This window comes from Scyliorhinus canicula, chromosome 9 (genome assembly GCF_902713615.1).
Source record: "Scyliorhinus canicula chromosome 9, sScyCan1.1, whole genome shotgun sequence".
Taxonomy (NCBI): Eukaryota; Metazoa; Chordata; class Chondrichthyes; order Carcharhiniformes; family Scyliorhinidae; genus Scyliorhinus; species Scyliorhinus canicula.
Genome location: NC_052154.1, coordinates 574,733 through 593,009, shown reverse-complemented (window position 1 = coordinate 593,009; position 18,277 = coordinate 574,733). Strand labels below are relative to the sequence as shown.

Sequence of the window (18,277 nt, the reverse complement as noted above, 5' to 3'; positions counted from 1 at the left end):
AATGCGGGAGAGGTGGCAGGGTATCTGTTAATGCGGGAGAGGCGGCAGGGTATCTGTTAATGCGGGAGAGGTGGCAGGGTATCTGTTAATGCGGGAGAGGTGGCAGGGTATCTGTTAATGCGGGAGAGGTGGCAGGGTATCTCTGTTAATGCGGGAGAGGTGGCAGGGTATCTGTTAATGCGGGAGAGGTGGCAGGGTATCTCTGTTAATGCGGGAGAGGTGGCAGGGTATCTCTGTTAATGCGGGAGAGGTGGCAGGGTATCTGTTAATGCGGGAGAGGTGGCAGGGTATCTGTTAATGCGGGAGAGGGGGCAGGGTATCTGTTAATGCGGGAGAGGTGGCAGGGTATCTGTTAATGCGGGAGAGGTGGCAGGGTATCTCTGTTAATGCGGGAGAGGTGGCAGGATATCTCTGTTAATGCGGGAGAGGCGGCAGGGTATCTGTTAATGCGGGAGAGGTGGCAGGGTATCTGTTAATGCGGGAGAGGTGGCAGGGTATCTCTGTTAATGCGGGAGAGGTGGCAGGGTATCTCTGTTAATGCGGGAGAGGGGGCAGGGTATCTCTGTTAATGCGGGAGAGGTGGCAGGGTATCTGTTAATGCGGGAGAGGTGGCAGGGTATCTGTTAATGCGGGAGAAGGGGCGGGGTATCTTTAATGCGGGAGAGGTGGCAGGGTATCTCTGTTAATGCGGGAGAGGTGGCAGGGTATCTCTGTTAATGCGGGAGAGGTGGCAGGGTATCTGTTAATGCGGGAGAGGTGGCAGGGTATCTCTGTTAATGCGGGAGAGGTGGCAGGGTATCTGTTAATGCGGGAGAGGTGGCAGGGTATCTGTTAATGCGGGAGAGGTGGCAGGGTATCTGTTAATGCGGGAGAGGTGGCAGGGTATCTGTTAATGCGGGAGACGTGGCAGGGTATCTCTGTTAATGCGGGAGAGGTGGCAGGGTATCTCTGTTAATGCGGGAGAGGTGGCAGGGTATCTGTTAATGCGGGAGAGGTGGCAGGGTATCTGTTAATGCGGGAGAGGTGGCAGGGTATCTCTGTTAATGCGGGAGAGGTGGCAGGGTATCTCTGTTAATGCGGGAGAGGTGGCAGGGTATCTGTTAATGCGGGAGAGGTGGCAGGGTATCTGTTAATGCGGGAGAGGGGGCAGGGTATCTGTTAATGCGGGAGAGGTGGCAGGGTATCTCTGTTAATGCGGGAGAGGTGGCAGGGTATCTCTGTTAATGCGGGAGAGGTGGCAGGGTATCTGTTAATGCGGGAGAGGTGGCAGGGTATCTCTGTTAATGCGGGAGAGGTGGCAGGGTATCTGTTAATGCGGGAGAGGTGGCAGGGTATCTGTTAATGCGGGAGAGGTGGCAGGGTATCTCTGTTAATGCGGGAGAGGTGGCAGGGTATCTGTTAATGCGGGAGAGGTGGCAGGGTATCTCTGTTAATGCGGGAGAGGTGGCAGGGTATCTCTGTTAATGCGGGACAGGTGGCAGGGTATCTGTTAATGCGGGAGAGGTGGCAGTGTATCTCTGTTAATGCGGGAGAGGTGGCAGGGTATCTCTGTTAATGCGGGAGAGGTGGCAGGGTATCTGTTAATGCGGGAGAGGTGGCAGGGTATCTGTTAATGCGGGAGAGGTGGCAGGGTATCTGTTAATGCGGGAGAGGTGGCAGGGTATCTGTTAATGCGGGAGAGGTGGCAGGGTATCTGTTAATGCGGGAGAGGTGGCAGGGTATCTGTTAATGCGGGAGAGGTGGCAGGGTATCTGTTAATGCGGGAGAGGTGGCAGGGTATCTGTTAATGCGGGAGAGGTGGCAGGGTATCTGTTAATGCGGGAGAGGTGGCAGGGTATCTGTTAATGCGGGAGAGGTGGCAGGGTATCTGTTAATGCGGGAGAGGGGACAGGGTATCTGTTAATGCGGGTGAGGTGGCAGGGTATCTGTTAATGCGGGTGAGGTGGCAGGGTATCTGTTAATGCGGGTGAGGTGGCAGGGTATCTGTTAATGCGGGTGAGGTGGCAGGGTATCTCTGTTAATGAAGGGTGCCATTAGTTCAGTATGCAGAAAAAAACGTCACTTCAAAGAGCTAAATGTTGAATTAGTTTGGGTAGAGGTAAGAAATAGTAAAGTTAAGAAGTCACTTGTGAGGACCTCCAGTTGCGGCAATGAGTGAGTGAGCCGCACATTCGGGGGCTCTCACTCCGGCGGGACTTAAGGACCTGGTTCCCGGTTTTGCTGGACTGTGGAGCGGTTAAAGGGCGGCCACGGAGGTGTGGAGGAGCGGGCAGAGCTGCATGGAACGGCGGGAGAGCAGAAAGCAGCAGAAACGGGAGAGGAAGGGACAAAGGCAAGGTGCAGGGGAAGCTGACCCGGGACCCAAGATGGCGGACATGCGGACCCTGGACCCGGCGATCCAGCAAGCGCTGAAAAACATGCTGCAGGTTATTAAAAGCAGCTTTGAGCCGTTGAAGTGGGATAACTTGGACCCACTTCAGAAGGCAGTGGATCAGCTGAACCAGAGGCTGGATGCCCAGGACGAAAAAGTTAAGGATCTGGGAGCGGCGGTGGAGGAGCAGGCGGACACGCAGACGATTGCGGTGCTAGAAGACGACGGATTGAAGGAGAGGCAGAGAAGACTGCTGGACAGAGTAGAGGAGCTGGAAAATAGAGCCCGCAGACAAAATCTGAGGATGGTCGGCCTCCCGGAGGGCTAGTGGGGGCACACAGAGTGCAGGCGAGGCAGGTGCGTGTCCCCCCCCCCCCGTCCGATGGTGATTAGGTTCCACAGGTTCGTGGACAAGGAGCGGGTGCTGTGGTGGGCAAAGAGCGCCAAGAGCAGCACGTGGAATAACAGTGTTCTCCACATCTACCAGGACCTAAGCCAGGAGGTGGCTAGGTGGCGAGCAGCCTTTAAACAAGTTAAGGAGGTGTTGTTCAATCAGACCGGGTGGCCGGTCAGCAATGGGGGTCAAAGACGTGGGTTGGGGGCTTTCGTTTTATTTATGTTTATGGTTTGTTAGGTTTGTTTTGGGTGGGTGTTGTATGGGTACTGGGGTATTGCGGGGTTATTTTATTAATGCTCGGACAGGGACGAGGGTTAACACTTTTCTGTGTACGCGGCGGGAACTGTATTGTACCTGGAGCAGCCTCGCGGGGCGGTTTGAGGTTTACATTTTGTTTGACCTTCCTGTGTTAGTGAGATTGCTCCAGTGGGTTGGAGGGGGGGATGGGGCGCTGGGGAGTGGGGATGAGGTCGGGGAAACAATGGGAGTGGGACAAGTGGGTGCCAGAGTGATGAGTCACCGTGCTAGCAGATTGACTAGTCAGGTGGGGGGGGGGGGGGGGGGGGGGGAGAGAGAGAGAGAGAGAGAGAATACAGCCAATGGATGGCTGCGGTGGGATTGCTGGGGGGGGGGGGATTATTCTGCTCACGTGGGGGGGATCTGAAGTAGGCAAAGGGAAGGAGGTCGGGGGTGGAGGCGAGCCAAGAATGGCGCGGCGCACGGGCCGGGGTCGGGCTCGAGAAAGGTTATGGCTGACCGGCGGGGGGGGGAGTGGGTTGTGCCCCCCAACCAGGCTGATCACCTGGAATGTCAGGGGACTAAATGGGCCAGTTAAAAGGGCACGTGTGTTCGCGCATTTGCAGGCTCTGAAGGCGGACGTAATTATGTTGCAGGAGACACATCTGAAAGTGTCTGACCAGACTAGGCTAAAGAAGGGCTGGATTAGCCAGGTCTTCCACTCGGGCTTGGATTCTAAGTCCAGGGGGGTAGCAATTTTGATCAATAAGTGGGTTCAATTTGAGGCAGAAGGCGTAGTCGCAGACAGGGGGGCAGATTCCTGATGGTAAGGGGCAAACTGGAGGGGAGAAGACTGGTGCTGGTGAATATATATGCTCCGAACTGGGACGGCGTGGACTTTATCAAAAGAGTGCTGGGGAAGATCCTGGACCTAGACTCACGTAAGTTGATAATGGGGGGAGGGACTTTAATATGGTTCCTGACCCGGGGCTGGACCGGTCATGTCCCAGAACGCGTAGACTCCCAGCAATGGCAAGGGAGCTGAAAGGGTTCATGGAGCAAATGGGGGCAGTGGACCCCTGGAGAGCCAGACAGCCGACGGGAAGGGGTTACTCGTTTTACTCGCATGTTCATAAAGTATACGCTAGGATTGATTTATTTATCCTGAGCAGGGACTGTGTAGGGGAGGTAAAGAATACGGAATATTCGGCAATCACTATCTCGGACCATGCCCCGCACTGGGTGGACCTGCAGGTCGGGGGGGGGGCGAATTACCAACGCCCGCAATGGAGGCTAGACGTAGGATTGTTGTCGGAGATGGGGATATGTGAGAGACTTCGGAAGTGTATGCAAAACTACTTGCAGGTGAACGATACGGGGGAGGTTTCAGCAGTGACCCTGTGGGAGGCGCTGAAGGCAGTAGTGAGGGGGGAGCTGATCTCAATTCGGGCTCACAGGGTCAGGGCGGACAGAGCAGAAATGGACAGACTGGTTAGGGAAATGTATTGGATAGACGAGGAGCATCCGGGGGAGGACCTACTCAGGGAGAGACGGAGATTACAGGCGGAACTGGGGGTGCTATCCACGAGTAGGGCCGTGGAACAACTTAGGAAGGTGAGGGGAGTGGTGTATGAGCATGGGGAGAAGGCCAGCAGATTGCTAGCACAGCAACTCAGGAAGAGGGAGGCGGCCAGGGAAATAAGTAGAATGACTGATGGGGAGGGGAGCAGAGTGGAGGATCCGGCAGGACTGAATAAGGTATTCAGGGACTTCTATAGTAGGCTGTATACTTCAGAACCCCCGGAACAGCCGGAGGAGATGAAAAGGTTCCTGGACGGGCTAACATTCCCAACAGTAGGTTGAGGGCGAGTGGATGGGCTGGGGGCCCCGATTAGAGTGGAGGAGATATTGGGGGGCCTAAAGGCCATGCAGTCGGGGAAAGCCCCGGGGCCGGATGGATACCCAGTAGAGTTTTACAAGAAGTTCTCTGAGTTAGTGGGACCGGTCTTGACGAGGGTTTTTAATGAGGCAAGGGACTGAGGGATCCTGCCGCCGCCGATGTCGCAAGCCACCATCTCGCTGATACTGAAGCGGGACAAGGACCCGGAATCCTGCGGGTCATACAGGCCAATCTCCCTGATCAATGTGGATGCCAAGCTCCTGGCAAAGGCGATTAGAATTGAGGACTGCAAACCAGAGGTGATTGGGGACGATCAGACAGGGTTTGTGAAAGGCAGGCAGCTGACAGCTAACTTGAGAAGATTGCTTAATGTGATCATGATGCCCCTGACGGGCAAGGAGGTGGAGGTAGTGTTGGCAATGGGCGCAGAGAAGGCCTTCGATCGGGTGGAGTGGGGCTATCTGTGGGAGGTGCTTGGACGATTTGGGTTCGGGGAGGGACTGGTGAATTGGGTCAGACTACTGTACCAGGCCCCAAAAGCTAGCGTTAGGATGAACAGGGTAGTGTCAGATTATTTCAGACTACATTGTGGGACCAGACAGGGGTGCCCACTCTCCCCGTTGCTGTTTGCGTTGGCCATAGAGCCGTTGGCGATTGCATTGAGAGCTGCGAAGGGATGGAGGGAATGACCGGGGGGGGGGGGGGGGGGGGGGAGAAACATAGGGTCTCTCTCTATGCGGACGATCTGCTCCTGTACATGTCGGACCCACTGGCCGGGATGGAAAATATACTGCAAACATTGAGGAAGTTTGGCCGGTTTTCAGGGTACAAATTAAATATGGCCAAGAGTGAGAAGGGGCCAGGAGAATAGACTGAAGGAGCTGCCATTTAGGCTGGTTGAGGAAAGTTTCCGGTACTTGGGATACAGGTAGCACGCGACTGGGCAGGTTGCACAAGTTAAATTTGGCCAGGGTGGTGGAACAAATGAAGAGGGAGTTTCGGAGATGGGATGCACTCCCGCTGTCACTGGCGGGGAGGGTGCAGACTGTAAAGATGACAATCCTCCCTAGATTCAAGTTCATCTTCCAGTGCCTCCCGATCTTTATCCCACAGTCCTTCAAAAGGACTGGCAAAATCATCATGAGCTTTGTTCGGGCGGGAAAACCCCTGCGGGTGAAGAAGGCGATGCTTGAAAGGAGCCACAGCGAGGGAGGGCTGGCATTGCCGAGTCTGATCAACTACTACTGGGCGGCTAACATAGCCATGATAAGGAAGTGGATGGTGGGTACGAGGTCTATCTGGGAGCGGGTGGAGGCGGCTTCGTGCGGGGGCACCAGTTTGGCAGCCCTGGTCACGGCTCCCCTACCGCTGTCGCCGGCCAGGTACTCCACCAGCCCGGTAGTGGGGGCGGCCCTGCGGATATGGGGCCAGTGGAGGAGGCATGTAGGGGAGGTGGGTGCCTCGGTCTGGTCTCCAATATGTGATAATCATCGATTTGCCCCCAGCATCCACATGGCGGCGGGCGGGGGTGAGGAGGGTGGGCGATATGTTCCTGGAGGGGAGCTTTGCGAGTTTGAGGGGCTTGGAGGAGAAATTTGGGCTGGTAAGGGGAAATGACTTTAGGTACTTACAGATGCGGGACTTTGTCCGCAGAGAGGTCCCATCCTTCCCACGCCTCCCGCCAAAAGGGATCCAAGACAGAATAGTCTCTAGAGGAGAAGGACGAGAGGGTACGGATATTTACAAGGTGCTCATGAAGGGGGAAGAGGGGGCAGCACGGTGGCGCAGTGGTTAGCATTGCTGCCCACGGCACTGAGGACACGGGTTCGAATCCCGGCCCTGGGTCACTGTCCGTGTGGAGTTTGCACATTCTCCCAGTGTCTGTTTGGGTTTCACCCCCAAAAACCCAAAAAGATGTGCAGGATAGGTGGATTGGCCACACTAAATTGCCCCTTAATTGGGAAAAGTAATTGGGTACTCTAAATTTATTTTTAAAAATGGGGGGAAGAGGCCCAGACGGAGGAACTGAAACTCAAATGGGAGGAGGAGCTTGGCGGGGAGATGGAGGACGGGCTGTGGGTTGAAGCCGCAACATGTGCCAGGCTCGGCCTGATTCAGTTTAAGGTTGTTCACCGGGCCCACACGACGGTAGCTCGGATGAGCAAATTCTTTGGGGTAGAGGATAAGTGCGCTAGATGCAGGGGAGGACCAGCTAATCACGTTCACATGTTTTGGGCATGTCCTAAGCTTAGGGGGTACTGGGAGGGATTTGCGGGGATCATGTCCCGGGTGCTAAAAACAAGGGTGGCGATGGGTCCAGGGGTGGCAATTTTTGGGGTTTCGGAAGACCCGGGAGTCCAGGGCGAGAAAGAGGCCGATGTTTTGGCCTTTGCTTCTCTAATAGCCCAGCGACGAATACTGCTGACATGGAGGGACTCAAAACCCCCGAAGACTGAACTATGGCTTTCGGACATGTTTTCTGGGTCTGGAAAAAATTAAGTTCGCCTTGAGGGGATCTGTACTGGGGTTCGCCCGAAGGTGGCAACCATTCATCGACTTCTTCGCGGGAGAGTGAGCGTCAGCAGTGGGGGGGGGGAGATTAGAGTAGGAGGGATAAATAGGCGGGTAGTGTCTATGGGAGAGGAGCGGGCTTATGCAGTATGGTTTGATTAAAGTATTGATTTTACGTTGATGTTTGCACATTTTTGCCTTTTTTTTTGTTATCTGTAACTGTTTACAATGCCGAAAAATACCTCAATAAAATTGTTTGATTTTTTTAAAAAAGTCACTTGTGGGAGTAGTTTATCGGCCCCCAAACAGTAGTTACACTGTGGGACATGGTGCACAGGAAGAAATGAATGAGCTGTGTAAGAAAGGTACCACAATAATCATCGAAGCATAGCAAACAGGAGCAGGAGGAGGCCATTGAGCCCATTGAGCCTGCTGTTCCATTCAATATGATCGTGACTGATCCTCTATCTCAATGCTGACTCCTACAGCAAGTCACTAGGAAAGCGGACAGAACATTATTGTTTATTATGAGGTGAATCGATTACAAAAGTGGGGAAGTTATGTTTCAGTTGTACAGGGTACTAGTGAGACCACATCTGGAGTATTGTGAACAGTATTAGTCTCCTTATTTAAGGAAAGATGTAAATGTGTCAAACATTTCAGAGAAGGTTTACTAGACTAATACCTGGAATGGGTGGGTTGTCTAAAGAGGAAAGGTTCAATAGGCTGAGCTTGTATCCACTGGAGTTTAGACAAGTAAAAGCTGACTTGATTGAAACATGTAGGATGCTGAGTGGTATTGACAGGATGCTGAGGGGAAGGTGGATGCTGAGGGGTGGGTGGATGCTGAGGGGTATTGACAGGGTGGATGCTGAGGGGTATTGACAGGGTGGATGCTGAGGGGTATTGACAGGGTGGATGCTGAGGGGTATTGACAGGGTGGATGCTGAGGGGTATTGACAGGGTGGATGCTGAGGGGTATTAAGAACATAGGAACTAGGAGCAGGAGTAGGCCATCTGGCCCCTCGAGCCTGCTCCGCCATTCAATTAGATCATGGCTGATCTTTTGTGGACTCAGCTCCACTTTCCGGCCCGAACACCATAACCCTTAATCCCTTTATTCTTCAAAAAACTATCTATCTTTACCTTAAAAACATGTAATGAAGGAGCCTCAACTGCTTCACTGGGCAAGGAATTCCATAGATTCACAACCCTTTGGGTGAAGAAGTTCCTCCTAAACTCAGTTCTAAATCTACTTCCCCTTATTTTGAGGCTATGCCCCCTAGTTCTGCTGTCACTCGCCAGTGGAAACAACCTGCCCGCATCTATCCTATCTATTCCCTTCATAATTTTAAATGTTTCTATAAGATCCCCCCTCATCCTTCTAAATTCCAACGAGTACAGTCCCAGTCTACTCAACCTCTCCTCATAATCCAACCCCTTCAGCTCTGGGATTAACCTAGTGAATCTCCTCTGCACACCCTCCAGCGCCAGTACGTCCTTTCTCAAGTAAGGAGACCAAAACTGAACACAATACTCCAGGTGTGGCCGCACTAACACCTTATACAATTGCAACAAAACCTCCCTAGTCTTAAACTCCATCCCTCTAGCAATGAAGGACAAAATTCCATTTGCCTTCTTAATCACCTGTTGCACTTGTAAACCAACCTTCTGTGACTCATGCACTAGCACACCCAAGTCTCTCTGAACAGCGGCATGCTTTAATATTTTATCGTTTAAATAATAATCCCGTTTGCTGTTATTCCTACCAAAATGGATAACCTCACATTTGTCAACATTGTATTCCATCTGCCAGACCCGAGCCCATTCACCTAACCTATCCAAATCCCTCTGCAGACTTCCAGTATCCTCTGCACTTTTCGCTTTACCACTCATCTTAGTGTCATCTGCAAACTTGGACACATTGCCCTTGGTCCCCAACTCCAAATCATCAATGTAAATTGTGAACAATTGTGGGCCCAACACGGATCCCTGAGGGGCACCACTAGCTACTGATTGCCAACCAGAGAAACACCCATTTATCCCAACTCTTTGCTTTCTATTAATTAACCAATCCTCTATCCATGCTACTACTTTACCCGAAATGCCATGCATCTTTATCTTATGCAGCAACCTTTTGTGTGGCACCTTGTCAAAGGCTTTCTGGAAATCCAGATATACCAAATCCATCGGCTCCCCGTTATCTACTGCACTGGTAATGTCCTCAAAAAATTCCACTAAATTAGTTAGGCATGACCTGCCTTTAACGAACCCATGCTGCGTCTGCCCAATGGGACAATTTCTATCCAGATGCCTCGCAATTTCTTCCTTGATGATAGATTCCAGCATCTTCCCTATTACCGAAGTTAAACTCACTGGCCTATAATTTCCTGCTTTCTGCCTACCTCCTTTTTTAAACAGTGGCGTCACGTTTGCTAATTTCCAATCCACCGGGACCACCCCAGATTCTAGTGAATTTCGGTAAATTATCACTAGTGCATCTGCAATTTCCCTAGCCATCTCTTTTAGCACTCTGGGATGCATTCCATCAGGGCCAGGAGACTTGTCTACCTTTAGCCCCATTAGCTTGCCCATCACTCCCTCCTTAGTGATAACAATCCTCTCAAGGTCCTCACCTGTCATAGCCTCATTTCTATCAGTCGCTGGCATGTTATTTGTGTCTTCCACTGTGAAGACCGACCCAAAAAACCTGTTCAGTTCCTCAGCCATTTCCTCATTTCCCATTATTAAAACTCCCTTCTCATCCCTAAAGGACCAATATTTACCTTAGCCACTCTTTTTTGTCTTATATATTTGTAAAAACTTTTACTGTCTGTTTTTATATTCTGAGCAAGTTTACTCTCATACTCTATCTTACTCTTCTTTATAGCTTTTTTAGTAGCTTTCTGTTGCCCCCTAAAGATTTCCCAGTCCTCTAATCTCCCAGCAATCTTTGCCACTTTATATGCTTTTTCCTTCAATTTGATACTCTCCCTTATTTCCTTAGATATCCACGGTCGATTTTCCCTCTTTCTTCCGTCCTTCCTTTTTGTTGGTATAAACCTTTGCTGAGCACTGTGAAAAATCGCTTGGAAGGTTCTCCACTGTTCCTCAACTGTTCCACCATAAAGTCTTAGCTCCCAGTCTACCTTAGCTAGTTCTTCTCTCATCCCCTTGTAATCTCCTTTGTTTAAACACAAAACACTAGTATTTGATTTTACTTTCTCACCCTCCATCTGTATTTTAAATTCCACCATATTGTGATCGCTCCTTCCGAGAGGATCCCTAACTATGAGATCATGAATCAATCCTGTCTCATTACACAGGACAAGATCTAGGACCGCTTGTTCCCTCGTAGGTTCCATTACATACTGTTCTAGGAAACTATCGCGGATACATTCTATAAACTCCTCCTCACGGTTGCCTTGACCGACCTGGTTAAACCAATCGACATGTAGATTAAAATCCCCCATGATAACTGCTGTACCATTTCTACATGCATCAGTTATTTCTTTGTTTATTGCCTGCCCCACCATCTCGTTACTATTTGGTGGCCGATAGACTACTCCTATCAGTGACTTTTTCGCCTTACTATTCCTGATTTCCACCCAAATGGATTCAACCTTATCCTCCATAGCACCGATGTCATCCCTTACTATTGCCCGGATGTCATCCTTAAATATCAGAGCAACACCACCTCCCTTACCATCCACTCTGTCCTTCCGAATAGTTTGATACCCTCGGATATTTAACTCCCAGTCGTGACCATCCTTTAACCATGTTTCAGTAATGGCCACTAAATCATAGTCATTTACGATGATTTGTGCCACCAACTCATTTACTTTATTCCGAATACTACGAGCATTCAGGTAAAGTACACTTATGTTGGTTTTTTTACCTCTGTTTTGAATCTTAACATCTCCAGTTTTATTCAGTTTGTTATTACTGGGCCTATTCACTGTGCTCCCCTCAGTCACTGGACCTTGTACTGTCGCCCTGATGGATTTCTGACTATGTCTTCTCTGCCTTGCACTTTTCCCCTTACTTCCTTTTGTTTCTGTTCCTGTTTTACTACCTTCCAACTTCCAGCATTGGTTCCCATCCCCCTGCCACATTAGTTTAAACCCTCCCCAACAGCTCTAGAAAACACCCCCCCTAGGACATCGGTTCCAGTCCTGCCCAAGTGCAGACCGTCCGGTTTGTACTGGTCCCACCTCCCCCAGAACCGGTCCCAATGCCCCTGGAATTTGAATCCCTCCCTCTTGCACCATCTCTCGAGCCACGCATTCATCCTATCTATCCTGACATTCCTACTCTGACTAGCTCGTGGCACTGGTAGCAATCCTGAGATTACTACCTTTGGGGTCCTACTTTTTAGTTTAACTCCTAACTCCCTGAATTCCGCTTGTAGGACCACATCCCGTTTTTTACCTATATCGTTGGTGCCTATGTGCACCACGACAGCTGGCTGTTCACCCTCCCCCCCCCCCCAGAATGTCCTGCAGCCGCTCCGAGACATCCTTGACCCTTGCACCAGGGAGGCAACATACCATCCTGGAGTCTCGATTGCGTCCACAGAACCGCCTGTCTATTCCCCTTACGATCGAGTCCCCTATCACTATAGCCCTGCCATTTTTCTTCCTGCCCTGCTGTGCAGCAGAGCCAGCCATGGTGCCATGAACCTGGCTGCTGCTGCCTTCCCCTGGTGAGCCATCTCCCTCAACAGTATCCAAAGCGGTATATCTGTTTTGCAGGGAGATGACCGCAGGGGACACCTGCACTGCCTTCCTACTCTTGCTCTTTCTTTTGGTCACCCATTTTCTATCTCCCTCAGTAACCTTCACCTGCGGTGTGACCAACTCGCTAAACGTGCTATCCACGACCTCCTCAGCATGGCGGATGCTCCAAAGTGAGTCCATCCGCAGCTCCAGAGCCGTCAAGCGGTCTAACAAGAGCTGCAACTGAACACACCTCTTGCACGTGAAGGAGCCAGGGACAGTGGCCGTGCCCCTGAGCTCCCACATCGCACACGAGGAGCATGACACGGGTCTGGGATCTCCTGCCATGTCTTAAACCCTTGGTAAACTTAAACAACCAGAATTTCAAAATAAAAATAAATAAATTAGACAATGAAAAGAAAAAGAGAGACTACTTGCCAGTCACTTACCAGGGTTAAAAAGCACCTCCTCACACTCTGTACCGAATTACCTCACTGCACCAAATTACCAAGTTTAAATCTCTCACTCTGTATGAGTCTCACTCCGGATGTGTCTCCTGGAAAAGTGCTCGCTTACTGTGTGCGCTCTCTGTCTGTCTTTTATACAGACCTCAGCTAACCGATGACTCAAAAAAAAACCTTACCTTCAAAGAGAATAATACAATGTGCCCCTAAACAGGCCTCAACAGGCCTCAGGTGATTGACAGATAACTGCCTCTCAGCAATTAGGGTGGGGGCAGCTTCAACCAATCAGACACTAAGCTCCACACTGCACTTTTAACTGAAAAACAGCAGAATTAGATTTTCCACTTACCTTTGCTGATTTACCTCACTGCACCAAATTACCAAGTTTAAATCTCTCACTCTGTCTGAGTCTCACTCCGGATGTGTCTCCTGGAAAAGTGCTCGCTTACTGTGTGCGCTCTCTGTCTGTCTTTTATACAGACCTCAGCTAACCGATGACTCAAAAAAAAACCTTACCTTCAAAGAGAAGGTTTGACAGGGTGGATGCTGAGGGGTATTGACAGGGTGGATGCTGAGGGGTATTGACAGGGTGGATGCTGAGGGGTATTGACAGTGGATGCTGAGGGGTATTGACAGGGTGGATGCTGAGGGGAGGGTGGGTGCTGAGGGGTATTGACAGAGTGGATGCTGAGGGGTATTGGGAGGGTGGATGCTGAGGGGTATTGACAGGGTGGATGCTGAGGGGTATTGGGAGGGTGGATGCTGAGGGGTATTAACAGGGTGAATGCTGAGGGGTATTGACAGAGTGGATGCTGAGGGGTATTGGGAGGGTGGATGCTGAGGGGTATTGGGAGGGTGGATACTGAGGGGTATTGACAGGGTGGATGCTGAGGGGTATTGACAGAGTGGATGCTGAGGGGTATTGACAGGGTGGATGCTGAGGGGTATTGACGGGATGCTGAGGGGTATTGGGAGGGTGGATGCTGAGGGGTATTGACAGGGTGGATGCTGAGGGGTATTGACAGGGTGGATGCTGAGGGGTATTGACAGGGTGGATGCTGAGGGGTATTGACAGGGTGGATGCTGAGGGGTATTGACAGGATGCTGAGGGGAGGGTGGGCGCTGAGGGGTATTGACGGGATGCTGAGGGGTATTGAAAGGGTGGATGCTGAGGGGTATTGACGGGATGCTGAGGGGTATTGGGAGGGTGGATGCTGAGGGGTATTGACGGGATGCTGAGGGGTATTGGGAGGGTGGATGCTGAGGGGTATTGACAGGGTGGATGCTGAGGGGTATTGACAGGATGCTGAGGGGAGGGTGGGTGCTGAGGGGTATTGACGGGATGCTGAGGGGTATTGACAGGGTGGATGCTGAGGGGTATTGACAGGGTGGATGCTGAGGGGTATTGACAGGGTGGATGCTGAGGGGTATTGACAGGGTGGATGCTGAGGGGTATTGACAGGATGCTGAGGGGAGGGTGGGCGCTGAGGGGTATTGACGGGATGCTGAGGGGTATTGAAAGGGTGGATGCTGAGGGGTATTGACGGGATGCTGAGGGGTATTGACAGGGTGGATGCTGAGGGGTATTGACAGGGTGGATGCTGAGTGGTATTGACAGGGTGGATGCTGAGGGGTATTGACAGGACGCTGAGGGGAGGGTGGGTGCTGAGGGGTATTGACAGGGTGGATGCTGAGGGGTATTGACAGGGTGGATGCTGAGGGGTATTGACAGGGTGGATGCTGAGGGGTATTGGGAGGGTGGATGCTGAGGGGTATTGACAGGGTGGATGCTGAGGGGTATTGACAGGATGCTGAGGGGAGGGTGGGTGCTGAGGGGTATTGACAGGGTGGATGCTGAGGGGTATTGACAGGGTGGATGCTGAGGGGTATTGACAGGGTGGATGCTGAGGGGTATTGACAGGGTGGATGCTGAGGGGTATTGACAGGATGCTGAGGGGAGGGTGGGTGCTGAGGGGTATTGACAGGGTGGATGCTGAGGGGTATTGACAGGGTGGATGCTGAGGGGTATTGACAGGGTGGATGCTGAGGGGTATTGACAGGGTGGATGCTGAGGGGTATTGACAGGATGCTGAGGGGAGGGTGGGTGCTGAGGGGTATTGACAGGGTGGATGCTGAGGGGTATTGACAGGGTGGATGCTGAGGGGTATTGACAGGGTGGATGCTGAGGGGTATTGACAGGGTGGATGCTGAGGGGTATTGACAGGGTGGATGCTGAGGGGTATTGACAGGGTGGATGCTGAGGGGTATTGGGAGGGTGGATGCTGAGGGGTATTGACAGGGTGAATGTGGAGAGGATATTTCCTCTTGTGGGAGAATCAAGAACGAGGGGTCACTATAAAAATACGGAGTCGCCCATTTTAAACTGAGATGAGGCGAGATTTCTTCTGAGGGTAGCGTCTCCCTGGAATTCTCTTGTAAAGGCGCTGGAAGCAGAGTGATGGGATCCTGACACTGCAGAAAGAGGCCATTTGTCCCATCAACTCTGCACCGACCATTCGAAGGACCACCCTACACAGGCCCAATCCCTGCCCCATCCCTGTAACCCCACCTAAACTTTGGACACTTTGGGACAAGTTAGCTTGGCTAGTCCACCTAACCCGCACATCTTTGGACTGTGGGAGGAAACCGGAGCACCCGGAGGAAACTCACGCAGACACGGGGAGAAAGTGCGGACTCAGCACAGACAGAATCGAACCCGGGACCCTGGCACGGAGGCAGTGGTGCTAGCCACTGTGTCGCCATTAATTTTATTTTTAAGGCAGAGCTAGATAGATTCTTGGTCAGCAAGGGAATGCAGATTGGGGTTAATCGGATCAGTCATGATCTTATTAAATAGTGGAGCAGGCTCGAGGGGCCGAATGGCCTTTGCCTGCCCCTTGGTATGGTTAAAGTTGTTGCTGCGAACTGTTGTTCTGGCTCTAGCCAACCTTCCCACTGCAAACTCAAGCTGAATTGGAAAAAGGATCTTGAATCCTAATACTGTAGTTATACTCATGTCTGTGATCTCCCCATATATGACTCTCTTTGTGTTTTCTTCTGTTCTCTGCCTCCTGTGAAGGGCACCAAGTTTTTCTGTGTGCTTTTAATGTATTTCACTGATGTTTGATTCTTGACTCTTTTTGCTGTTCACTAACAGTTTTTTATTTTTCTACCAGTTCTGGTTGCCAGGAGATTCTTTTGTGGTTCCTGCAGAAATCTGAGCCACCAGTTGCTATGTTGGTATTGAAGCAACTCGCAGGCCTGGCTCAATCTATTCCTGTCCTGCACCCACTGTACCACTTTGCAGCAGGAGATGAGGGAGGTGTGAAGCTCACTGTGAAGGAGGTGGTAAGGTAGGGCAGTTACTGAATTGTAGCCAATAAAAATATCAATTCGTAGCTTTGCATCGCATTTAATAAAATAGAAACAGAAAATAGAAGCAGGAGGAGGCCTTTTGTCTCTTCGAGCCTGCTCTGCCTATCATTATGATCATGGCTAATCATCCAACTCAGTAACCTTTTCCTGTTCTCCACCCCCCAAAATGATCCCTTTAGCCCCGAGTGATACATTTAACTCCTTGAAATCATACAATTGTTAGGTCTGAACTGCTATTTAATTAGCGAATTCCATAGACTCGCCACTGTGGGTGACAAAATTTCTCCTCATCTCAGTCCTAAATGGTCTACCCTGTATCCGCCTAAATGGTCTGCCCTGTATCCGCCTAAATGGTCTGCCCTGTATCCGCCTAAATGGTCTACCCTGTATCCGCCTAAATGGTCTGCCCTGTATCCGCCTAAATGGTCTGCCCTGTATCCGCGGACTGTGACCACTGGGTTTGGACACCTCTGCCATTGAGAACGTCCCTCCTTAGCGTACGCTGGCTGGACCTGTTAGAACTTCTATCAAATCCCCATCGTTCTTCCAAACTCCAGCGAATATAATCCAGCAAATATATTCCTAATGCTCTTTTCTTTTAGGTCAGTCCCACCATCCTAGGAATTAGTCTGGTACCCCTTCTCCATACTCTATAGCAAGAACACCCTTCCTCAGATAAGCGACCATAACTGCCCACAATATTCCAGGTGTGGCCTCACCAAGGCCCTGTATAATTGCAGCAAGACATCCCTGTTCCTGCCCTCGAATCCTCTCGCTATGAAAGCCAACATACCATCTTTACCGCCTGCTGTACCTGCATGTTTACCTTCAGCAACTAGTATACAAGGACACCCAGGTTTTTTTGCACATTCTCCTCTCCAAATTTATGGTCATTCAGATAATCTGACTTTCTGTTTTTGCTGCCAAAGTGGATAACCTTGCATTTATCCAAATTATACCGGATCTGCCATTCATTTGCTCACTCAACGGGTCCACATCACACTGAAGGATCTCTGCATCCTCCCACCCAGCTCCCCACTACTAGCTTATTAGCCTCTATTGCCCTGTTTTCTGTTTACCTCCCTTTTTAAATAGTGGGGTTACATTAGCCACCCTCCAATCAGTAGAAACTATTACAGAGTCTATAGAATCCTGGAAGATGACCACCAATGCATCCGCTATTTCTAGAGTCATTCCCTTAAGTACTTTGGGATTTACCGGCCTTCAATCCCATCAATTTCCCCAGTATAATTTCTCTAATAATATTGATTGCCTTCAGTTCCTCCCTCTCACTAAATCCTGCGTTTCCCAACATTTCTGATATGTTATGGGCAGCACGATGGTACAGTGGTTAGCACTGCTGCCTCACGGCGCCGAGGTCCCAGGTTCAATCCTGGCTCTGGGTCACTCTGTGTGGACTTTGTACATTCTCCCCGTGTTTGTGTGGATCTCACCCCCACAACCCAGAGATGTGCAGGGTAGGTGGATTGGCCACGCTAAATTGCCCCTCAATTGAAAAAAATGAATTGGGTGCTCTAAATTTATTTTTTTTAAATTCTGACATGTTATTTGTGTCCTCATTTGTGAAGACAGAATCAAAGTATGTGTTTAGTTGCTCAGCCATTTCTTTGTCCCTTTTATAAATTCCCCTGCTGCTGACTGTAAGGGACCTACATTTGTCTTCACTGATATTTTTCTCTTCACATAGCTATAGAATCTTTTACAGTCAGTTTTTATGTTCCATGCAAGCTTACTCACGTACTCTATTTTCACCTTCTTAATCCATCGCTTGGCCCTCCTTTGCTGAATTCTAAACTGTTCCCAATCCTTAGACCTGTTGTTTTTCTTGACCAATTTGTATGCTTCTTTCTTGGACTGAATACTGTCTCTAACTTCCCTTGCAAGTCATAGTTGAGCAAGACTGGAATAAACAATTGTTGAAGTTCACCCATGCGCTCTTTGAATGTTTGCCATTGCCTATCCACTGTCAGCCCTTTAAATAACTTTTCTGAATGCATCATAGCCAACTTGTGCCTCATATCATCATAGTTCTGTTTATTTAGATTCAGGACCCTAGTCTCAGAATCAACTACGTCACTCTCCATCTTGATGAAAATCCTATCATATTATGGTCGCTCATTGCCAAGTGTCTCGCACAACTAAATTGCCAATTATTCCTTTCTCATTACATAGTACCCAGTCTAGGATGGCCTGCTCTCTAGTTGGTTCCTCAATGTATTGGTCCAGAAAACCATCCTGTAAACAATCCAGGAATTCCTTCACTATGTTATTCTTACTAATTTG

The 18,277-nt window shown here is 50.3% G+C and overlaps 1 protein-coding gene across 2 annotated transcripts in view; it reads left to right on the top strand.

The window, feature by feature from the left end:
- tango6 (transport and golgi organization 6 homolog (Drosophila)) overlaps positions 1–18,277 on the top strand; it is a 120,086-nt gene that overhangs the window by 19,731 nt on the left and 82,078 nt on the right. For both annotated transcript variants that reach the window (XR_005461731.1, XM_038806160.1), the window contains exon 4: positions 15,775–15,951. Coding sequence is in view for 1 of the 2 variants with exons in the window: in XM_038806160.1 (XP_038662088.1) it covers positions 15,775–15,951 (177 nt within the window). In the remaining variant the exon portion in view is untranslated. The remainder of the gene's footprint in view (positions 1–15,774; positions 15,952–18,277) is intronic.